Source organism: Danio rerio, chromosome 18 (assembly GCF_049306965.1).
Source record: "Danio rerio strain Tuebingen ecotype United States chromosome 18, GRCz12tu, whole genome shotgun sequence".
Taxonomy (NCBI): domain Eukaryota; kingdom Metazoa; phylum Chordata; class Actinopteri; order Cypriniformes; family Danionidae; genus Danio; species Danio rerio.
Window position 1 is genome coordinate 24,218,379 of NC_133193.1, and position 22,830 is coordinate 24,241,208.

The 22,830-nt window shown below is 34.8% G+C and overlaps 1 protein-coding gene across 3 annotated transcripts in view; it reads left to right on the forward strand.

The window, feature by feature from the left end:
• gnao1a (guanine nucleotide binding protein (G protein), alpha activating activity polypeptide O, a) overlaps positions 1–22,830 on the forward strand; it is a 183,354-nt gene that overhangs the window by 32,993 nt on the left and 127,531 nt on the right. For all 3 annotated transcript variants that reach the window (XR_012393627.1, NM_200787.2, XM_005159069.6), the window contains exon 3: positions 7,758–7,899. Coding sequence is in view for 2 of the 3 variants with exons in the window: in NM_200787.2 (NP_957081.1) it covers positions 7,758–7,899 (142 nt within the window). In the remaining variant the exon portion in view is untranslated. The remainder of the gene's footprint in view (positions 1–7,757; positions 7,900–22,830) is intronic.

Below are 22,830 nucleotides of genomic sequence, written 5' to 3' on the forward strand. Positions count from 1 at the left end.
ATTTTCATTGCCAGATTCATGCATTGTCATGTCTGTGCTACAACAGACTCCCATCTCTTCCCTTTCGCATGTGTCTCTCAGTTTTAAAAGAGTTTGCATCAGTTTTATCTTGAGTTCCATATTGTTTATAAAAGCCAAGTAAAAAATAAATGTTGGTCTTACTAAAAGTAAAAAAAAAAGTTGTTTATGACTTTATTATTATTATTTTTTTACATAAGAGCCCTTATGTCGCTCTAAATCTCTGAGTCTTTTGTTGTTCATTGGAACACAAATTAAGATATTTTAGATGAAATCCTAGAGCTCCCTGCAACAGTCCCATCTCAATCAGTCTATGGAAATACCAAAAAATATATTCAAAACAGGCCATGTGTCTTCAGTGGTTCGATAGGAATATTATCAAGCTACAAGAATACTTTTTGTGTGGACATAAAACAAAACGACTTTAGTCAAGAGTTTCCTTTTCTCAGTGTGAGTAAAGGGCAAATGTTCACAAAAACACTGTGTACCGTTGTATACCCTAGATGCCCTCATATTCAGTGCTCCTATGAATACCTGCCCTATACTGACATTGAGGTGAAACTGTTGACTAAAGTCGGTTTGTTTTATTAGCACACAAATGTTTTCTCGTAGCTTGATGATATTCTAAATAAACCACTGAAGCATATGGTCTGTTTCAAGGAATTTTGTAAAATATTTTTTCTGGACTTCAAATGACTGTTGCTGTTTTTGGATGGTCAGAGAGCTCTTGGATTTCAGCTCAAGTAGGCATGGGCCGGTATAAGATTCTGATGGTATGATAACCTTGTATAAAAATATCATGGTATTGTGCTCACTGTTTTAGAATATGTATATTTTTTTAAATGTTTGGGTAAAAAACTAAAAGTTTTTCCCTTTTGAAAACAATATATTTTATTTTTTGAAAGGTTTATACAAATTTGGCTCTGTGAACATGTCAGGCTAAATAATTAAAATCAATAATTGACTTCTGCTCTCTTCATTTGTTTCAAAACCACAGTTTTCTTTACAATTTATGTACATAAATGGATAAATATAAATGAATGAATGGATTTTTTTTCTGCTGGAGATACTGTTGTCCTAAAACACACAAAAAAATGTAAATAAAAAAAATATTACACATACCGTAAGAACAATATTATAGAAAATGTTGGTGGTTTTAAAACCTTGACTTTTCCAAACCGCGGTATACCTTGAAAACAGTTATCGTCGCATGCCTATTCGTAAGAAAAACAAAGGTCTCAGGGGTTTGGAATGACATAAGGGTGAGTAATTAAATATATAATTTTCCTTTTTGTGTGAGTAATCCTTAAATATATATATTTTCCTCATTGGATTTCATTCAATAAAAATAAAAACAAACAGTTGAAACAACTGTTAGTTGTTTCAGTTCATAATGTTTATTGGCTAAATTAAGACAGTCAGCATTGCATAAACATTTTAGCCAAACAAAGTATCATGACTGGTGTGGCCGCTGGACAACAGACGTGTGGATCAACATGCGGTTTATTAAAGGAAAGTTGTGCAGGCAGTGGTCACAAACTGGAACAAACAGGAGCATAAAAGTAATTTAAAAGCAAGGTCAAAAAAAGGTGAATGGACAGGCTAGGCAGCAAAGAATCAAACACAGTAAACAAGCGAAAGAGTGTAAGAGTCCAGTGGGAAACTGGAACCGGTGAGTGTGAGGTGTTTGCTAGGAGTTGTAGTTTATTATGGTGATCATAACAACTGGAAAGAAATAAAAAAACAATTGTTGAAATATTGGGCGTCATGGTGGCACAACGGGTAGCACGATCGCCTTACATCAAGAAGGTCACTGGTTTGAGCAATTCAGTGTCAGAATTTTGTTGTTAACTATACAATTTATCAGATATTTTGAACTTCTTCAATAACTCTTAAATGAAGAATGAAAGAGAAACTTATTGTGAGCATATCAGTGTTTGTCAGTGCTAAACATTCCAGATTTACACAATTCCCTTCTTCACAAGTAGTTGCTGGACTGTCCACTAGTAGCAGAAATACCTCACACACAGGAGATTTCACTCCAGCCCACAGGTGTGGAAACCTATTTGAATCTGCACATCTGTGACTGTGCGGTGTGTGTTTGTGTCAGTGTCAGGCCCTTGGGCTTTGCCAGGTCGACTGGAATAGGAGCCTGGAGTTAGAGTCTACTTTCAGTCTCTCACATTTGAAACAGATCAATGTTTCCGTCCTCCCTTGGGAATCAAAAACCGATGTCCTTATTTATATTGCGACTTTCAAAAGACCCTAAACATTTGTTATTTTTATCACCTGAATTATTTAGTGGTCATCTGAGAAATGTGAAAGGATGCGAGTGATGGACGGGCATAGAGAGAGCGAGTTTCTGGGAATGGCCTTGTAATTGTATCATCTAACCGATTCCATTGGTTTTCTAGCACCAGCTGTTGTTGGAGTAGAAGCTTGGATTACTCATAATGGAAACGTATGAAGGCATTTGACAAATGAAGAAGTCATTCTAGTGCTGCCAAAGTGAAGTTTTCTCCTGCCCAAATGAATCATTCTTAAACTCCGTTTAGCTATGATTACTTTAAATAACGGTTGTGCTTTTGTTTATCTTGATTGAAGTGATTGAGAAAATAATAATAATCAGTTTATTTATTAATCAAGCCCAGATTTGGTTGTTTACAGAAGTCAAGAATTTGATTTGATTGCTACTTAACTAGTTTTTTTATGATGTAAATCCATTATAATAGAAGCACAAGAAAGTGTGTAGTTTAGTACCTTCTAGAACTGTTTGATGTTGTGGTAATTAATCATGATTATGTTTGTAAATTACCACTAGAGTGCCAGAAGCTGTGAATGAGTCAAAACCAAACGCTATACATTGCATCTTGTATTTAGAGGCACATAATTAACAAAGCATTTAAAGCGATACCTTTTAACTCATATGCATATCCTTCCAAACCGACTTTTTTTATTGATATTTCAGAACATGAAGGAAGGTTTTACAAAGGTTTTTATGTATAATATAAATAGTCATTGATCGGTTAACAAGTTGAACCACATCTGCTTGAAATGAAATTGCTCTCAAATCAAACATAACAATTTAAATGCTGTAAATGTTTTTAGATAATCAGTGTTTATTTGTGAAAAGTCCTACATATAATATTATAATGCAAACATGCTATCAATTTTGGACTCAAAAACATGCCTTTAAAGTTCTCATTAAGTTAATTGTAACTTTATTATTTTTTTAAATGTTTTTTGAACGTTCAAAACATGTAGTTTTTATATGAGGTATTAACATTATTTTTTGGTAATATGAACATTATTCAGAATATTTTTAAAGCATTTAAGTCTCATCTTATATTGATGTTCTCAGAACGTTACTTAAAACCTAAATAGAATGTTTCACCCACATTACTTTGTATCTAAGAACATTTCCCTAACATTCAGAGGAAGTTATTAAAAGTGTAGAAAGTTTTTAGAATGTTTTAAATGGACGGTTTTGTTTAGACAACGCATTAATGTTATTTTTAGTTATAAAAATTTTTAAACATTTTTTATAATTAAACATATTTTATAATCTAACATTTTTAGTTTCATCTTATATTAATGTGTTCAGAATTGTTTTTAAACACTATTAAAATCTTTTATTCACATTTTATTAGTGTTTTCCCAAGATTTTCGATAAACATTATAAGAAAGTTCTGGAAATGTTATTTTGATAACCTTGTGTGCTAGCATTTACACAATGTTTAAGGAATGCCAGTGAATGTTGTCGGAAAATTCCTTGTTAGATAGGAGAGTTTTGGGTAAACAGTCTTTCTGTGAAAACAAAGAAATCTCTCAGTCTTCTAGTTCAGAGTGACTGGTGGGTGACTAAATTAGGAGAGAATTTTCAGATTGTAGTGAACCTACTCTTTAATCGGGTAAATCACTGCAATGTTGCAATGGGAACTTTAAAAAAAACATGTTAACCTTCTATTCCTACAACTAATATTACAGAATATTACTATTGCTTCATAAAATAAGCTAATGATAATAGTAATGATAGATAAAATAGATAAAAGCTAATGATAGCAGGTAGTGGCCTTTAGTGTCTGTATGTGTGTGTGTGTATATGTTTGTGTGCACCAAGTGGTCAAAAATATCTCCCCCAAACACATGCTTCATCGCACCTCGCTCTTTGGCACCAGTGTAATAAACCAGTGTGATGTCTGGGTCTGCATAATGCCAGGCTTTGCCAGTCTGTCTGGCTTTTCTCATGCCACACTAACACCGTTTACTAAGACCGTCCGAGCGCTGATGTGATAATTCATTGGCTTTAGCATTAGGGCCAGACGATGTCATTACGCCTTAAAACAAAGGCATATAATACATGTCTATGTGTTTATTATTCACAAAGGGCCAAAGCCACAGGATCTAAAAATGACCTGCCGTCTTTCAGTATTACAGAACAGACAGATGTCCAAACCTAATTTCAGCTAAATCAATTGAATTAGGGGTTTTGGTCACAGGAGAACCAAGTGCCATTTGGGGGCCCCCTTTGCGGTTTGGCTCCAGCAGGGTCATATTCGCTGTGAGAAACCAATCCCTCGCTGTTTTGAATGCTCTACTTTCCTCTGATCAAAGTCAGGCTTGCTGTCTATGTCAGAAATGACACCATTTCACCAGTTCAAATATTAAATGTGAGAGAAACTGAGGGTAAAGACATCAAACAAGAGGTGGTAATAATGTACAACATAGCATAAAGGACACAGCTGGCCAGAAAGAAGACACTGCAATCCAACACCACAGAGACACAACTGCACTTATTGCCATAATTCTCAAGACACAAAACTGCATCTTTAAACAGTTTCTCAATAGCCCAAAATGAAGATAAACCACTTTTCCCCTGCTGGGAGACAGTAGCTGTTTGGTTATGCTGGCTACAGCAAATGTGGCAAGTTGATGTAATGCTTACTTTTAGATTTTACATTAACACTGTTAGCGAATACATTAATCATTCCTCCCCTTAATTGTACTATTTGGCATCAGGTAGTAAACATGTAGCTTTTGACTTGAATAGTTATGAATGCTGCATAACTATCTTTTTTTTTTTTTTTTTTTTACGAACAATGCAAATCTGAAGTATTTATCATGAGAATGTCTGTTTGGATGCGTCAACCAGACTTTAAAGTCCTTGATTGCTTTTTAACATAATGAACAACATAATGTGTTGGCGCACTTAAAACACTTAATTTTGACTCCGCAATGCATCAGAGATAATAAGTTACTGTAAATGTGCTGATCTAGCTAGGATTCATTTGTGTTATTACTAAGATGGGAGTTTTTGTTTTCGGTAAGCGTGTGTTGCAGGAGGCTTCAAAACCTAATTCACTTAAAAAATAATGAAAATGATTAGTTGATTGTTTAATAATCATCAGTTTTATCCAGTTTCAATAATAATAAAATTAATAATTAGAATAATAATAAGAAGAATAAAAATAAGAATATTAAAAAGAATACATATATTACACATCATCTTTTTGTTTATGTAATGTACCCACACCTCCACTGCCTTGATAAATTCAAAGTTTGCTTAATTGTCATTACAATTAATATATGTGTAACATGACTTCAGATCATGTTTTTATCATCTTTTTTTTCAGTTTCAAAATTCTTCTTATTATGAATAATAATAACAATAATAATAATGATTTTAAAAAGATTACATACATCTTTCTTTTTATAAAGTGTATCCCCCCACCTCCACTGCTTTGATAAATGCAATCAAAGTTTGCATAATTGTGATTACGATTAATATATGTGTAACATGACTCCAGATCATTTTTTATTTTTTAGTTAATAATAATAATAATAATAAATAGGTTAAACATATTTTTTCTATTTATAAAGTGTACCCCCACCCCCACCACAGTTCTTTTTGAGCATCAGTGAATATTTACACCTTTTGCAATAGTTGTGTTTGAGTCCCTTATTGACCTTTGTGTGGAAATAAATGAACCTCTAAATTATGCAGTTTCTGCTGGAAGGAGTTCATATATTCAGAAACCTATTCAGTAATCAGTTTTAACTGCTCAAGAGACTCACAAACAATTACAGTAAAACATAAAACAATTGTTCATCATTCAGGTAGCATCAGAAAGTAAAAAATGCTGTATTTGCAAATTTCTTATAGACCTAAAGGTGCCAAATAATAAAAATCTGAATATACCCAGTTGAATACTAAGAGTTGAGTACATGTAAATTAAATACTGTGATCTTCAAACACCATTGTTTTCTCATTCTTATGTAAATCATGTGTGCAGTTGTGTAAAATCCCAGTGAAAAACAGGCTAATCAGAACAAAAAACACTGTCTGTCTCATAACATTCTCACAACGTTTCCTAGTGAGATTTCAGCAATGATCACTTTCTTCTTAATTTTAAGTTAATCTAGACATATATTGTATTTAATATGCAAATAGGACTCTTATTTTAAAAGCAGAGTATGCTTTAAGGAAGCAATTTTGTAAAGCAGGCAATCATCAAAAGCTCATCAGAATGCCAAATGCAAGAGGTGCGGATTATACATTTTATTCAATGCCACCCTGAATGAGCAAAATATTTGTTTAAATGTACAGTATTTATTTTTATTTAGCTAACTAGTGTATATTGTGAAAATTTCTGCACGTGTTTGTAATGAGGCAGCAGACATGTGCATGTTTTTAATGAGTACAAAGTGTTTAATGCACTTTTATGACTGAAAGGTCAGAAATACACTTCATAAAACTCATCTTTTTATGTTATCTGTTAAACGTTACGTTACGTTAAACCCACATAAGGCAACTCTAAACACATCTGTTGGCCCTTTTTGTCAAGTAGAATAATAATTTAGCCTATATTTAATCAACAACACAACTCAGGAGCAAGCTAGGTTACTCTGGTGGCATAAAGATAGCTAACTCACTCCTTCTAGCTAAAATAAACCACTCCTCTATAAATGCAGCTAAAATTTTTTTTGATTCTTTCGTACTTCTGTATTTCAAAGTACATCACACTGTGTGTGTTATTGTCAGACACTGATATTAACTGCTGAAGTGGCAGACTAGAGCTCATTAACATTCATGACCCTTCCAAATATGGTCAAAACCAATCATATCATATTAGAGCCAACTCCTATGGTTAGAAATGGACCTGTAAAATGTTTCTGGAGAATTTTGTACTTATCTTAGCAACAATTTAATATATTATATCAATGCATTCTATGGCACCTTTTAAATCTTGTTTAAATAAATAAATATTATATTATACAGTATCATTTATATATGACCCTTTTGGCAGCATAAAATTGAGTAACTCTCTATTTAGAACATGGAAAATCTGACTTTTACTCAAGGACTTTGGTAATTACAGATATATTAATCATAATGGCTGTTAGGCAAACTTTGATTGCATATATCAAGGCAGAAGAGCAGCAATGATACTTCCACAGAGACTTGAGCAGTCTGGTTGAAGCTGCCAAACAGAGATAACAGACATATTGCATCACTATCTGTACATGCTTGAACATCACTGTTTGCTTTCTATCTCCATCTCCATCCTTCCTCTGCTCTACCGGGCCAATAGACTGCCAGTCCAGAAAAGCCTGTAAAAAGAAGTGAAATAGACCATGATTCCTATCTGCTGGCTGGAATTTGCTTCCTCCAGCTAAGAGGAATGTGTTCCAACATCCATAAACATGCTCTCTAATGTGCCATCTTGTTGTGTGTGCAGGATTATCCATGAGGATGGATTCTCCGGTGATGATGTGAAGCAGTACAAGCCGGTGGTCTACAGTAACACCATCCAGTCTCTGGCTGCTATCGTGCGTGCCATGGACACACTGGGCCTGGAGTACGGAGACAAGGAGCGCAAAGTGAGTACAACACAAACCCTGATAAACTTAAGTGCGTTATAAAGAGTCACATTCCTATGGTCTTTATGGATGGTGAGTGTAACGCTCCAAATCTGCAACTATAAAGGGGACCTATTATGCCCCTTTTTACAAGATGTAAAATAAGCGCCTGGTGTCCCTAGAGTGTGTATGTGAAGCTTCTGTTCAAAATACCACTCAAATATTTTTATAACTCTTTTAAACGACACCTTTTAGGACTGTCACTTTAAATTTAAATGAGAGGGTGCTCTTTTCAAAATAGGACGAAGCTACAAATGTCTATGCTTTAGCACAGCAATAAATAACAGGATATCTCCATATGAAAAACTCCACATTTATAATGCCTCTTAGATGCTGAAATTACCTTCAGCAGATACAGTACAAAAACTCTTCTATGGACGGCTGCTTCTCACTTAGGGCTCTTTATGCTATTGAGGGAAAGATCCTCACTAATGCATGACACGTTCCCCCACTGATGATTTGCACAAATGTGACTATCAATCAAAATGTTTCTGCAGACCGTTTTTATCAAATGTAATTATAAAAAAATAGGAATAAATCAACTTCTCTATTAGATAGGGGCTATATTCACACACTGTTGCCACACAACTATGTTTAAACCTATTATAAAAGTGATTTTTGCAGAATAGGTTCCCTTTAAATCATGGCCTAGAAATATGTAATACATGCAAGACAAATTTATAGTGTTCTGTGTAAGATGATCCAGGAGAATCAGATAACAGTGGTCAATGATAGTAGCATGCGGGACAGAATTACAGTTCCTGTAGCAGCAACTCTTATCTGTAATATGGTTTAAAAAAAATTAGACTTTATATTCCAGGTTCAGTGCAATTTAGGCTCATTTACATGTCTTAAAGTTGACTGAAGAAGTGTAGGAAAGGTTAATAGAATAATGGGAGACAAAAAAAAATCATTGGTCAAACAATGTGAAAATTAAATATTTTTAAAATCTAAATCATAATAATAATAACATTAATAATAATAATATATTTGATAATACAAGTAATAATGACTTTCTGCAATAACAATGTAATAACTATATAAATACTGTAATGAGTAAACCAAAAATATCAATTATTATAATTACAGTTATACTGTATATAATGATAAAAAACTTTCTTGAAATAATCTGTACATAATACCATATACACTCACTGGCCACTTTATTAGGTACACCTTACTAGTACGGGGTTGGCCCCTTTTTTTGCCGTTTTTGGTACTAAAATTATTCCTCAGAGATTTTGGTCCATATTAACATGATAGCATCACGTAGTTGCTGCAGATATGTTGGCTGCACATCCATGATGGAATCTCCCGTTCCACCACATCCCAAATTGCTCTATTGGATTGAGATCTGTTGATTGTAGAGGCCATTTGAGTACAGTGAACTCACTGTCATGTCAAAGAAACTAGTCTGAGATTATTTGCACTTTACGACATGGTGCGTTATCCTGCTGGAAACTGTAGTCATAAAGGGATGATCATGGTCAGCAACAATAATTAGGTAGGCTGTGGTGTTGACACAATGCTCAGTTGGTACTAATGGGCCCAAAGTGTGCCAAGAAAATATCCTATACACCATTACACCACCATCAGCAGCTGAACCATTGATACAAAGCAGGATGGATCCATGCTTTCATATTGTTGACACCAAATTCTAACCCTACTAGCTGTTGCAGCAGAAATCGAGAACAGGCTACATATTTCTAATCTTCTATTGTCCAATTTTGGTGAGCCTGTGCGAATTCTAGCCTTGGTTTCCTGTTCTTAGCTGACAGGAGTGGCACTCTGTGTGGTCTTTTGTTGCTGTAGCTCTTCCGCCTCAAGGTTTAAAATGTTGTGCATTTAGACACGCTCTTCTGCATACCTCGGTTGTAACAAGTGGTTATTTGAGTTGCTGTTGCCTTACTATCAGCTCAAACCATTCTCAGTCTGGCAATTCTCCTTTGACCTCTGGCGTCAACAAGGCATTTGCGCCCCCAGAACTGCCACTCACTGGATATTTTCTCTTTTTCAGACCGTTCTCTGTAAACCCTTGAGATGGTCGTGCTTGAAAATACTCAGACTAGCCTGTCTGGCACCAACAACCATGCCACCTTCAAAGTCACTTAAATGGCCTTTCTTCCTAATTCTGATGCTCAGTTTGAACTGCAGCAGATTGACTTACTGGTAGCAGAGTTGCTACCATGTAATTGGCTGATTAGAAATTTGCGTTAACGAGCAGTTGGACACGTGTACCTAATAAAGTGGCTGGTGAGACTTCAGTATAATGTTTTGCTAGTGTTTTAGCATACTCATTTATAGCTTTGTAGACAATAGGTTAGTAAGAGATGTTTTTTTTTTTTTTTTACAGTTTATTAATGTTAAAGTCCACATGAACCGAAAGCTGTGTGGTTTTTCATATTTGTAATTTCATATTTTGTTCCTAGAGAAATGCAATTTAAATGGAAAAACAGTGAATGTGGTTATTTTTTTGTACTGCGAGTTGGTTAGATGTTGTAAAGTAGGTATTTCATTTAGAAAGATCGGGACACAACATCCTAACAAACACCATCTCTTCACCATTTCTGTTTGTTGTCATAGCACTGTCAAAACTGACAGTTGGAGGGGCATGGTTAAGTATATTAATCATGCCCAGTACCTCAGATAGATGTAATCTGAGTATTCAACTGAAAACAAATTGAAAGTGCATTTTTCAGATTTCAATTCTAGATTACAAGGGTGAACATTTTGTTTTTTAATGTCATGCACAAGATGAATTGTTCACCACAAAACTAGCAATGTGAGCTAACTAAATCAGTACAGATAGTTTTGATTTCATATGTATTAAATGTGAATTTTTGATTACACTAGTTTTTGCTGTGTATATAATGTTTATGCTGAAACATTAAGCTAATAATAATAGCCACAATTACTTCCATTGCAAGAAACATACTGTAACTCAGATGTTTACTAGACATTTGCAATTTTGTGGTTGAATCTTTATCACAATCTTAAACTGAACCTGGATTTTTCCTTTAATAAAAACTTTATTCTTTATTGAAGACTGCAGTAATGTAATCTAAAGCAGTACCAGATGTGGTCAGACCACAGCATGTATCTTTTCTCTGCTAAACACAGACTGTAAGCAAAGTGTTTGTGCTGATAGGAAGCTTCAGGTTAAGATTTCTCTCCTAATGCACTCCATCAATGACAGTTTAAGACTCATAATCCCATCGTGCCCTTTCTCAACAGCTCTCGCACTTTAAAGTCAGTGTCAGTGAACTCATTGACCTTCAACGGCAAGCAACATTTCATTTTAATCAAACCAGAGCTATCAATATAGAATGAACAGTCATCTGAAATATCCAGCAGCCATCGATTGAGATATTTTCTCTTGTGAGAAATAGGATGCGTCTTCATTTCCAGGTTAAGTTACATCTCAGGAAGCCGACCTTGAAGGGCATCAGATCTTTTTTATCTAATAAGAGCGCTTATAGATAGCGATGCTCAATAATGGGTTTGAATGTGACTGCTGGGCCTACAGTAAATCTTCAGATTTTATTCCTTCGGTTTTTTTGGAGTGAAGTGCCTCAATGTGGATTTTCTGGGTTCATTCAGGACAACTTATGCCTCGTCAACAGCAGTTAAATAAAATTTATACGAAATAATTAATAATAATTAATAATAAATTAAAATAAAGTTTTTTAAATGTTCGTATCTGTATCGTTAATTTTTAGGGTATCTAAAAGCTAGTGTGCCCCAAAACAGTGATACAATTTTCATTAAGAAGATATAAAACTGATATAAACATGAAAGACTTGTAGTTTGTCACTTTTTTCCAAATGGATCAATGGTTTTATTCATGTCACCTCACAGTAGAGTTTCTCATCACATTATAGCCATCATTTGCTTTTTATTTGATGCGCTTGAGCTCAAACACACTCACTGGCAGATGAGCTGTTGGCTGTTGTTTTTTTTTAAGAGGAGGAGCTACACTATTAAGATTATACCGGTTAAGATTGCGTCAAACATTGAATAAAAATGCATATTTTAAAGCTTCATATATTGTAAAAATAAAAACTCCATGTATTGTAAAAACATTTAACTAAACACAACTAATTCTTAATGAACTTGATTCATTCTTTATTGTAATGTATTCTTTTGTTGAAAACTTGTATAATTTTTGTCCTAATGGAAACATAGCTGGTTGACTAGCCTGCTTTCTTAGGGTTTTTTAGCTGGTCGACTAGCCTGCTTTCAGAGGGGTATACATAGCTGGCTTTGGCTGGGCTCCCACCCTGTCTAGGCTGGTCAAGCTAGTTTTAGTTGGTCATCTCCCAGCCTTATCAGCTAAGACCAGGCTGGAAATGTCTGGAAACCAGCCTGGAAAAGGCATAACCTCCCTAAAACCAGGCTGGTCTAGTAGCTAAAACCAGCTAACCATCTTAGGCTGATTTAAGCTGTTTTTTTGTTGGGACAATACACAGCATAAAGCTTCAGTAGCCAAGAAGTCATTTGTAGTTCCATCTTTTCGATGACATCGTGCACATTATTTATGAAAGCAAGTTGATCAGGAAGCAAATTGTAGTCTGACATCTTTCTCATGCATGACACTGCAAAAATTCAGAAATCGGATTTGTTTTAACATGTAATATTTTACATATCATGCAGTCTGAATCTGGTGTAACTTGTACTGAACTCAAAATACAACTTTAATTATAATACAGTTAGCTTAAATATTAAACAGAGAAACACTCAAATGTCCTCAGAAATTCTACATAGATCCTGCATAATATATAATATAATTTCATATGTCCATATGTGATCAGATTGTGTGAGCTGTACAGTATCAGATGTGTGCGAGGTGTTTTTAAAGCAGTATACAGTGGTATTTGCACACAGTTGTATGCAAGCACATGTAACAGCATGACGTAGCCTATATAAACCCTAATTCTCTGATCACCAACACACATCCCCACAAACTCTTCAGGTCTCTGTTCCTTCATGCCGAAAGGCTGTTAAAATCTGTGGTGTGAAGCTTTTATTGGAACTGTGCCGTCAACAATCTAGCCTCTATAGATGCCTTTCTTTTATTCTCTGCTTCGTGCTCTTCTGTGTTCCCAGCTTCCCGCTTTTCCTTCTCCATCTTTGTATGCTAAGCCGCCTCTCCTCCATATCTGCTCTTCTCTTTCACCAATCTGGCCCTGTTGCTATGGCGACCTCTTGTTTTGCCTCCCTCTCAACACATTCCACAAGTGCGTGTCCATGGGCAATGTCACCCGCGTGCTGTCTGTGCGCCACTGAAAGACAACAGACTCATGTGACCGTTCACACAGTGTGTGTGAGCAGAATGAAGAGTGAGCCACACCTCTCATCCAGAGCAGTTCCAAAACATAGACAAATGCCTGCTGACGACATGCATCCTACTCATTTTAAATCGACTACAGGGGAAGACTTGGATTGCAAATGAGGTTTTTAGAGACATTATTAGTGTTGCAGAGATGTGATGGCAAAAATACATGGCTCTTACAAAATGGTAGTCTAAAATGATATTATTATATTTTATAATGTTATATAATTTAGCAATCAATAGCTTTGAACAGGCAATTCAATGTATATATATATATGTGTGTGTGTGTGTGTGTGTTTATGTATATATATATATATATATATATATATATATATATATATATATATATATATATATATATAATAGGCCTGTCAAGCCTTTAAATGTCACTTGAAGCTGTATAGAAGTGTCTTAAAAATATCTAGTCAAATATTATTTACTGTCGTCATGGCAAAAATAAAATATATCAGTTATTAGAAATGAGTTATTAAAACTATTATGTTTAGAAATGTGTTGAAAAATTCTCTCTGTTAAACAGAAATTGGGGGAAAAAATTAACGGGAGCTAATAATTCAGGGGGGCTAATAATTCAGACTATAACTGCATATTAAACTCTGTATCATATCTTAATATGCCACTTTACTCGCTCTGATGACATATCACAAAAGCCAATTGTCAGGAACAGTGGTCTATTTTTATCTGTTCTGCAAATAGCATGTATACTTGACACACATACTCCATATACGTTCTTGTCATGTCTCAATCCATGCAGCTGTCCCGGTAAACACCCAATACCCATTTTCTCTCCATCCCCGTCTTGTAATAACGGTTGATGCTATGGCCTGTGGCAGGAAGTCCATTCATCCTGGTTTGATTCAGAGCTCATCGCAGCTTAACACATGATCTCATCGCTTTCATGCTCATGGGCTTCTACATTACAGCAAAATGGCTGCCGCTCAGAGTCCAATGGCTTCCATAAGGTCCGGCATGTTGGCGTGACCTTGCCAGGGATCCACACATCCGGAGCCACATAATATAAATGACAGTCTGTGGTGGGCAAAGGGCCGTGAGCCCAGTGCCTGGCACCAAGACGGACACAGATGGGCTTTGCCATCCTCAGCTTCGACTGCAGCATCATGACGAAGTGCTTGAAAAAAACAGCCCAATTTGGCTGTCATCAGACTGCACGCTAACCGTATGCAAATTTATATTCAAAAATGTCCCAAAATAGAAGTGAGAAATAGGATTGCAGTCAGAATTAGGAGTGTTTGCTCATGGAGAGACGGAAGTGAAAAGCTGAGCATTTAAAGTGATTTATCCTGCATTAGCGCCGACACTCTTGCTGGAGTTTTCCCTCTGTGTCCATTTCTATTACTTATATAGTGATAAATATGTGCATGTGGAATCCATTTGATGCATATTAAGTGTTGAATTGTTGTATGCTTGCTGAGATATACAATGATTTTATGGGTGGGATGCGGCAGTGTGTGAAGAATTTGTTCTTTCAGGCAAAACTGATTGGATGCGGGCAGTCATTCATATAGGACATGCATTTCTTTCTGGAGTTCTGGGAATTTGTTGAACAAATTGTGGCTTTTAAAGTATTGAGACACACTTATGATGATTTTTTTATACTTTAGATTTAAGGGAAATCTTATAAATGTTTTTTTTTTTTTTTTTGGCAGTAGTGCTTGACTTAAGGCAAATTGGCATTCTTTGTGCCTGATTTATTTTATTTTAATCTTGATGTATGTATTTCCTGATTAAGCATAATTGTCTGTGATATTGGTCTGCGGGTAAGCTATTTTCTTTTCTTAGATTTGTAACTATCCCCTGCAAGCTTTCATGCATTGGGTTGCCAGATGCCAAGTGTTTAAATTCCCTGAACAGGACTTCTGTGTACTTCTATGATATTGATACATTTTTAACACAGTGATTTGATTAACCTTCCTAACCTGGCAATCTTGTGTTCTCTCTGTACTCAAAGGATTAGATGGTTATCTAAAAGCTTGCACAAATGTTGGAGTTTAACAATTTTTAGTCATTGAGATTTGCTCCAACAAATGTTTAATACAGACTGTCTGTTTGCTGCGAGCAAGCTTTCTCAGGAAACTCTTATACCTCCTATTAAGATGCATTTCCTTGAATCTGATCACAACTGGATGATGATAAATGGGGTCTGAAACGCCTCAAGCTTGTCCACTTACAGTAGTTTAAAAGTGTATTTTAATTGTTAAAAGCATCGCAAAGTATAAAAGTCAAATTGATTATAATAATGTTTTAAATTATGTATTAAATATAATTATTAGCTAAATTTTTAATCTATCAAAACAATCTACTTGCATCCATGTTTGTTAGTTTTTAGACTTAAAAAACAATTGGTACTGAAGCAAAAAAAAAAAAAAAAAAAAAAACTTAACAAATGTTTTTCTCCCTCTTGCCACAAGAAAGGCACACACATATGGAGGCGGCCTAATATAATTGTGTACATGATACAAGTATAAAAAGGCTAAAAACATGATGCTAGACATTCTAAACTTCATTCTAAATCATCAATGAAAACCTAAAATATAAATGACTACTATGAATTTCTATTGTCCTACTAATGTTGATTAAAAAAACATTTTAAAACTATAAGAATTAATATTTAACATATGTACAAATTGTTCATGTTTAAGAAACTGTAAATGTAAGTGATCTGGAACCCAGATCAATTCACCAAACCCTGCATGAGAGTTGATTTATTATTATTGTTATTTTTTGTTAATATTACCCAGATCCTTAGCCAGGGGGGCTTTGGGTTGTTTGGAACAGCCACCTCTCACTGACAAAGGTCCAGAATGTGTCCCATACATGAGCTCATTTGTCCCATTTTGAATGTAATTCCATCATAAATAGTAAAAGTAACCCATCCAAAAAGGCTTTAAGACCAAGCGGAATCCTGGTGTTACTTCAGTTAATCAGTTGTGGCCAATGCAAACAATTATTTGTCCAACATCCAGCTATGCAAAAAAAATAATCTGACATAACAAAAGTCATCATTCCCTTCTTTATTATTTTTAAAAGGAGAAAACATTTTTTTTCTTTAAAGCTTGGACCTTATTCTTTAAAGAAAACGTGACTAATAAAAAAGTGTCAAGCACATTTACAAGAGGGGCTAGAAAAATCCTGATGCATTAAATTATTATTGTTATTATTATGTTTCAGTTTTTTATCATTCATATTATTATTATTATTATTAATAGCCAAATTTCTGATGGAGAAAAGTTGAATGTGCTGGCAAGGTTGTTATTTGATTATGAATTACACTAGGCTACAGTTTCTAATTTAAAACTTTTTTCTAATGATATATGATGTAATACATTTCTATTTTAAAAACAAATATTTGTCATATTTCTTTATTCTGAATATTTAGCAAATATTTTTGGTACATCATTAAGTGTGGTTATGAAGACCATCCGACAAGCTAATTCAGCTTACAATCGTGCTTAAAATGTCACCTAAATTTAGTATTTAAATCTCAAAATTAAATAGAAAATGAGGCGAATAACTGCAAAAAGTTCCAAATTTTATAAAAAAGAACCACCCCTTTTACCAGTCTGGCTATGGGCCTGTTGCCTTAAAGTGAGGGAGGAAAAAAATAAATTTTTTGTGTTTAATAGATTTATAATAGACATATTAACATAGACATATTGGCTAAAAAAACACTTATAGGTATGTAACTGTAGTCAAAACATAGACTAGTAATCAAATAGACTGAGTCTATGCATTCATTCTTACTATGTCTAATATGCCCATTCGATTTTTACTGACTTTTATCAAAACCTTGTTGTAGTCAAGACATTAATGCTTAGATGTCTATTAGCTATCTTTTAAATACAATACATGCTTGTTGGACAGTCCTAAAGAACAATTGGGATGCGCAGAGTGAAATTTAACATTTAAACTTATAATTTCATCTCCTTCATTGCTCATGTCGTAAACCGTCACTGGGGTATATAGTTGTTTATTGTGTTAGTATGAGTCTGTGGGCTTCTGTGTGTGTCATAGAGGGAAAACAGTTGGGGAATAAGAAAGAGAGGGTGCTGGCACCAGAATATTCCCTGCAGTCTCGCCAACGCCCCAGCGGCGCTCACGCTCCCACTCATTATCCAGAGAAAACCCATCTCAACAGCCTCATCCTCAGCTAGTAATCGATGCAAGCCTGACCTGAAAAACAACAACAGTGGTTTGATAGCCATTTAAAAATATAAGAAATATGATGTCTAACAGCTGTAGCGTTTAGATTAGTTTCAAATATGAACGTTTAATGATTTGTAATTAAAACACAGTATGTCCGTGATTTCATCTACTTGGATAGGTTTAAGAGGGATCTCAATCAATTGAGTATTTTGATATTTTAAGTTAAAATAAAATCCACCAAATACCAAACATGTACTTTTCTGAAGCATGTTTACCTGGCAGCTTAGCCTAGTAGTTGAACTAGTAGCTTACAAATACACTGTTAAAAAAAAAAAAAAAAAAAAAAAACTATCCATAAAATTAACAGTAAACATCTGGCACCTGTGGTTGTCAGCATTTTACCATTTAAAATACAGACTGTCTTTACTGTTAAACATTTACAAAGCTCATATGTCATAGTTGGTGTATAAATAAATTTGGGTTTATTATAAAATAAAACAAAAAGACAACAAAAACTATCCTAAGGAGGAAAACAAGACAAACAGACTAGACTGAGCTGGCAGGTACAGTAAGAGCAGAGCTGGACACAACAGGACAGGGCAATAAACGAAGTGTGACGAATTGGCACAGAACAGCAGACAAGCGGACATTATGAAGAGAAAGAAAAAAACAAACAAAAAGGTGAACTGAATTAACTAATAATGGGTTAACAAGGAGGGTGAGAAGAAACAACACAAGCCATGTGCTCATGTAAAACGGGACTAGAACACACAGCCAATGAGAGAACTCCGCGTTTTCACATGAGAAACAACACTAAAGCATGCAGCCACAATGTAAATACCATGCCACATACTTTGAAAACGGCAACACAAACAGGACACAAGACACGAGCACACCATGTAAACGAAAACGCTTAAGGTTATTGCACACTAAATCAGAAATTTTCATCCGTAATTTTTGCATATTAAAAAAAAAAAATTCGACCTTAGGTTGTGTGAATCGTATTGACACTGCCTCCGAAACTTTTGTCTGTCATGAAAAAATTTGAATTTGAATTCCATTTTCTTTTTTTTTTCTTTTTTTTTTTTTCGAAAAAGCACTTTGAAAAGTGTTTTGACACTTCAGAGCCACCGTACAAACGAAAAGCTAAATACAGAATGCCATCACGTCAGCTACAGATAACTTTATGACAGACACAGTGCATAAAATAAAGACGGAATGTGGAAGACAGCTGGATTCAGTGACTGGCGTACATCTCCACTGCTGCTGCTTGGTGTGTGCGTGCGTGCGTGCGTGCGTGCGTGCGTGTGTGTGTGTGTGTGTGTGTGTGTGTGTGTGTCTGTCTGTGTTTGTGTGTCTGTGTTTGTGTGTGTGTGTGTGTGTTTGTGTGTGTGTGTGTGTGTGTGTGTGTGTGTGTGTGTGTGTGTGTGTGTGTGTGTGTGTCCGCTTTCGGTCCATTGCTTCGACACATCAACGTGGCTGCCATCTAATATAATGTCTATAGGTACTGCCTGGATTTGTTTACATACAGTACTTGAATGTGTGAAGTATAACAAGCAATGTATCAAAATTCCACTGATTTCCTGAAATGATGTCTCCTTTCTCTCCATGTAGGCTAGTATTAAATGAACGCAATATAAAGCATATTCCTATTCTGTTTCTATTTTGGAGAAGAGAGGACAACAAAGTATATACTGATTAATATGCATCAGACTCATTGTGCAAAGTTTGCTTATCTGACAAATTCTTCGCATATGAATACAAAAAACAAAACAAAAAAACAACGCATGCAAAATTACGGATTTCAGTGTGCAAAGAACTATACCATGCACTCACACATGCAACGTGCATGTTCCATCCCAGTGCAAACCGAAACCAACTAGACTGAGAGACTGAGAATTAAACAGCATGTTGCAGACGGAGCAAACGCAAACAAGACGAAGCTCATGCGAAGATGAAGACAATGTCAGAAAATTATTGTTCGACCTGAGAAAACTCAAGCTGAGCACAACAAACTAGACAAGACAGGACTAGTATCTGGACTCTGCCACCAAAACAAGAATTAACAAGACCGAAGTGACAGAATTCTGATATTGTATCAAACAGCAAATTGCTAATTACTATCATGGTAAAACACAAGGTGCTAAAGTAATGCAATAAATAGTATGTAATGTGTCAATATTAGATGTAGCATTAAACTCTAATGTACATCAATCATGAGAAAAATAGCTAAAAAGAACCATAGTAATTTCAACATAAACACAAAAAGTATCAATTTAGGTACCAATCAATTAACAGTTATTCAATGTGTACAGTAGGAAACTTCCTGTTAACCAGGGAACATTTTTACTGTAGCATTTGTACAAATTTTTAATATTTAAAATCACAGCCCTCTTGTTACAGTGTAATGTTTATGATATACATCTCTGCAGATAGAAGAGGAAAGTGAAAATCCTTTAAAGCAACATGCTTTCAGAGAAAAGATGCATCCAAATGGTCTGGTTAAATGTGCTGCCTTTCAGTTTTGCATGTACATGTTTCGAGAAGTGTGTGGTTTGAAAATGCTGTTTTCTTGTTTTCATATCTTGCAAAATAATCCAGAAAATGATAAAAGACATCGACAAGAAGAACTACACGCAAAAGGTGCAATGCTTCTGTACAATATTAAGATATGCGGTTTCAGTTTGACGTACACACTACTAGACACAACCACATCCTGTCCTCCATTTGTTTCTTTCTAAAACCCTCGCCTTCTGGTTCAGTAGCAGCTATTGTGAATTATACCTGCATGTAAGAATGTCCAATCAATACTTGTGCTTTTCAGCTAAAATGGTTTATTAGCTGAAAAAAAATAAGACGTGTCTTAGCAACACGCATGGCTCCCTTGTGAAAATGTGCCATTATAATGAAAATCTACCTGTTGGTACGTGGTGCTTTTAATTAAGTGACTTCAGGTAAAAAAACGTTAGCAAAGATTTTAGAGACAAACGCTGGCCCTGGCTGTAGTTTCATACATTTTTGTCTTCCTCTTATTAAGCCATAAACTCACTATCTGTCTGCCTGTCTATTCTATCTATCGTTCTATTATGCTATCACTCTGTCATTCTATCTATCGTTCTATCTATTATTTAACTGTTCTATAAATCTATCATTCTATCTGTAGAGTCCAGCCAGTTGGTCCAATGACGGTATCCAATGGTGGATGAAGGTTCACTGCATGTTCGGTCTTTCCAGTGCACAATGTTGATCTATATTAAACTTAACTAATATCTGACTCCAATTTTAGTATGAGGTGGTTAAGAATATTAATATATTTATCTTCGTTTTATCTGACTCCAATTATAAAACATTGATAAGATTATTTTGTTTCCTTTCACATTATTTTAGATTATGATTGAATATTCTTTTGATTTGTTATTATACTTTATTCTCATTTACTCAGATTCCTATAGCATCCCGAGTCTTGCACCGGCCGGGTATACAATCTCTTAATACAAGCTTGTCAGTCTTGGTCATTAAACAGGGGCGATTAACCACTCTCCTAAAAAGGCAGAACCCTACATTACTTAATTTAGGAGATTTTTATGTGGTCCCCATAGATCTGTTATCTACTTGATCAAGACAAAGTATTTTAATAATAATCGCACAGGATTATAAGTTTGTAGATGAAGGCCTAAATATCCACATTTAAAGTAGTTTCAACATTATTTTGTTGTTCTAAATAGTTGGCCTTTTACATTCTAAGTATACTTGAATTAATGCCAATTTGTTAGTCGGATCTCTAACAACATTGTATAGCGTGCCACGCTGCTCCGTCTAACATGTTTTAGTCCGTTACTAACCTGTACAGTGGCCTGTAGTGCTATGGACAACAACATTTATCAGTGATAATAACACAAGATTTGAATAATTCAAAACATAATTCTTAATTCAGGTAAATGTATTATGCCAAATTCAATCAGTCAATTCATAAACGATCAATACAACACATCAAATGATCAAAGACAAATCCAAGATGAAAAGATGCATATCCTGACTTAAAAATATACATAACATGGAGCAGGCTCCATGTTATGGGCTGATCTGGTTAGGCAGAATCGCCCTGAGCCTTTCTCAAACCTTACCTTAAATAATCCAAGAATTCCCTCAAGGAAGGGGGTGTGTGTATAACAAAAGGCATTCACACTTAGTGGAAAAGTCACACCCTTCACAGTGGTTCAAAAGATGCCTGAAGTTATATATTTATTGTTTTGATTATGTCTGTTTCTGAGAGAATGAGACCATTGTACCAATCGCACTGAGACATTTCAAATGATATCAAACATGATAGTTAAAGTCAGTTTGGTTAATCTAGAAGATTCAAACATTGAAATGACCAGATGTGTGAGATGGGGTGGATGAAGCCGAGTTTCAGCAGACTCAGATGCAAATGCAGCAGGAACTGGTTTTTCCCGCATTCCCACCTGCTGGGTTGTGGAGTCACCAGTCTCTGTTTTCAGCTCATGTTTTGAATTGTCAAAGACATCAAAAATATTTGTAATATTTCAACTCTTACATATCTATAGTTCAATTGTTCTATTATGCTATTGTTCTGGTATATATGTCACTCTATCTATTGTTCTATCGTTTTATCCATCGTTTTATTCTTTTATTATGCTATCGTTCTATCATTCTATTTATCATTCTATTATTCTATCCATCTATTGTTCTATTGTTCTATTATGCAATCATTCTACTATTCTATCTGTCATTCTATCTTTCGTTCTATCGTTCATTCGATCTATCGTTAAATCATTCTATTGTTTTATCTATCATTCTATCTATTGTTCTATCATTCTATCTATCATTCTGTCATTCTATTGTTCTATCTTTCTATCGTTTGGTCATCCTATCTATCATTCTATCTTTCTATCGTTCTATCTATTGTTCTATTCTGTCTATTGTTCTATCATTCTATCAATCTTTCTATCGTTCAATCATTCTATCTATTGTTTTGTCATTCTATCTTTCTATTTATCATTCTATCTATCATTCAATTGTTCTATCATTCTATCTATCGTTCTATTGTTCTATTATGCTATTGTTTTCTCTTGTTCTATCAAATTATCATTTGATCTATTATTCTATCTTTCTATCGTACTTTCTATAACTGTCTATCTTTTTATCATTCTATCGCTCTATCTATTGATCTATCTTTCATTCTATCTATATTTCTATCATTCTGTCTTTTATCATTCTATCTTTCATTCTGTCCTTCTATCTATTGTTTTATCTATCATTCTGTCTATCGTTCTGTTGATCTAACTATCATTCTATCTCTCTTACTATCTTCGGCTGTTATTTCGGCCTTTTGTTCTATTGCTCTGTAGTTATTTCTA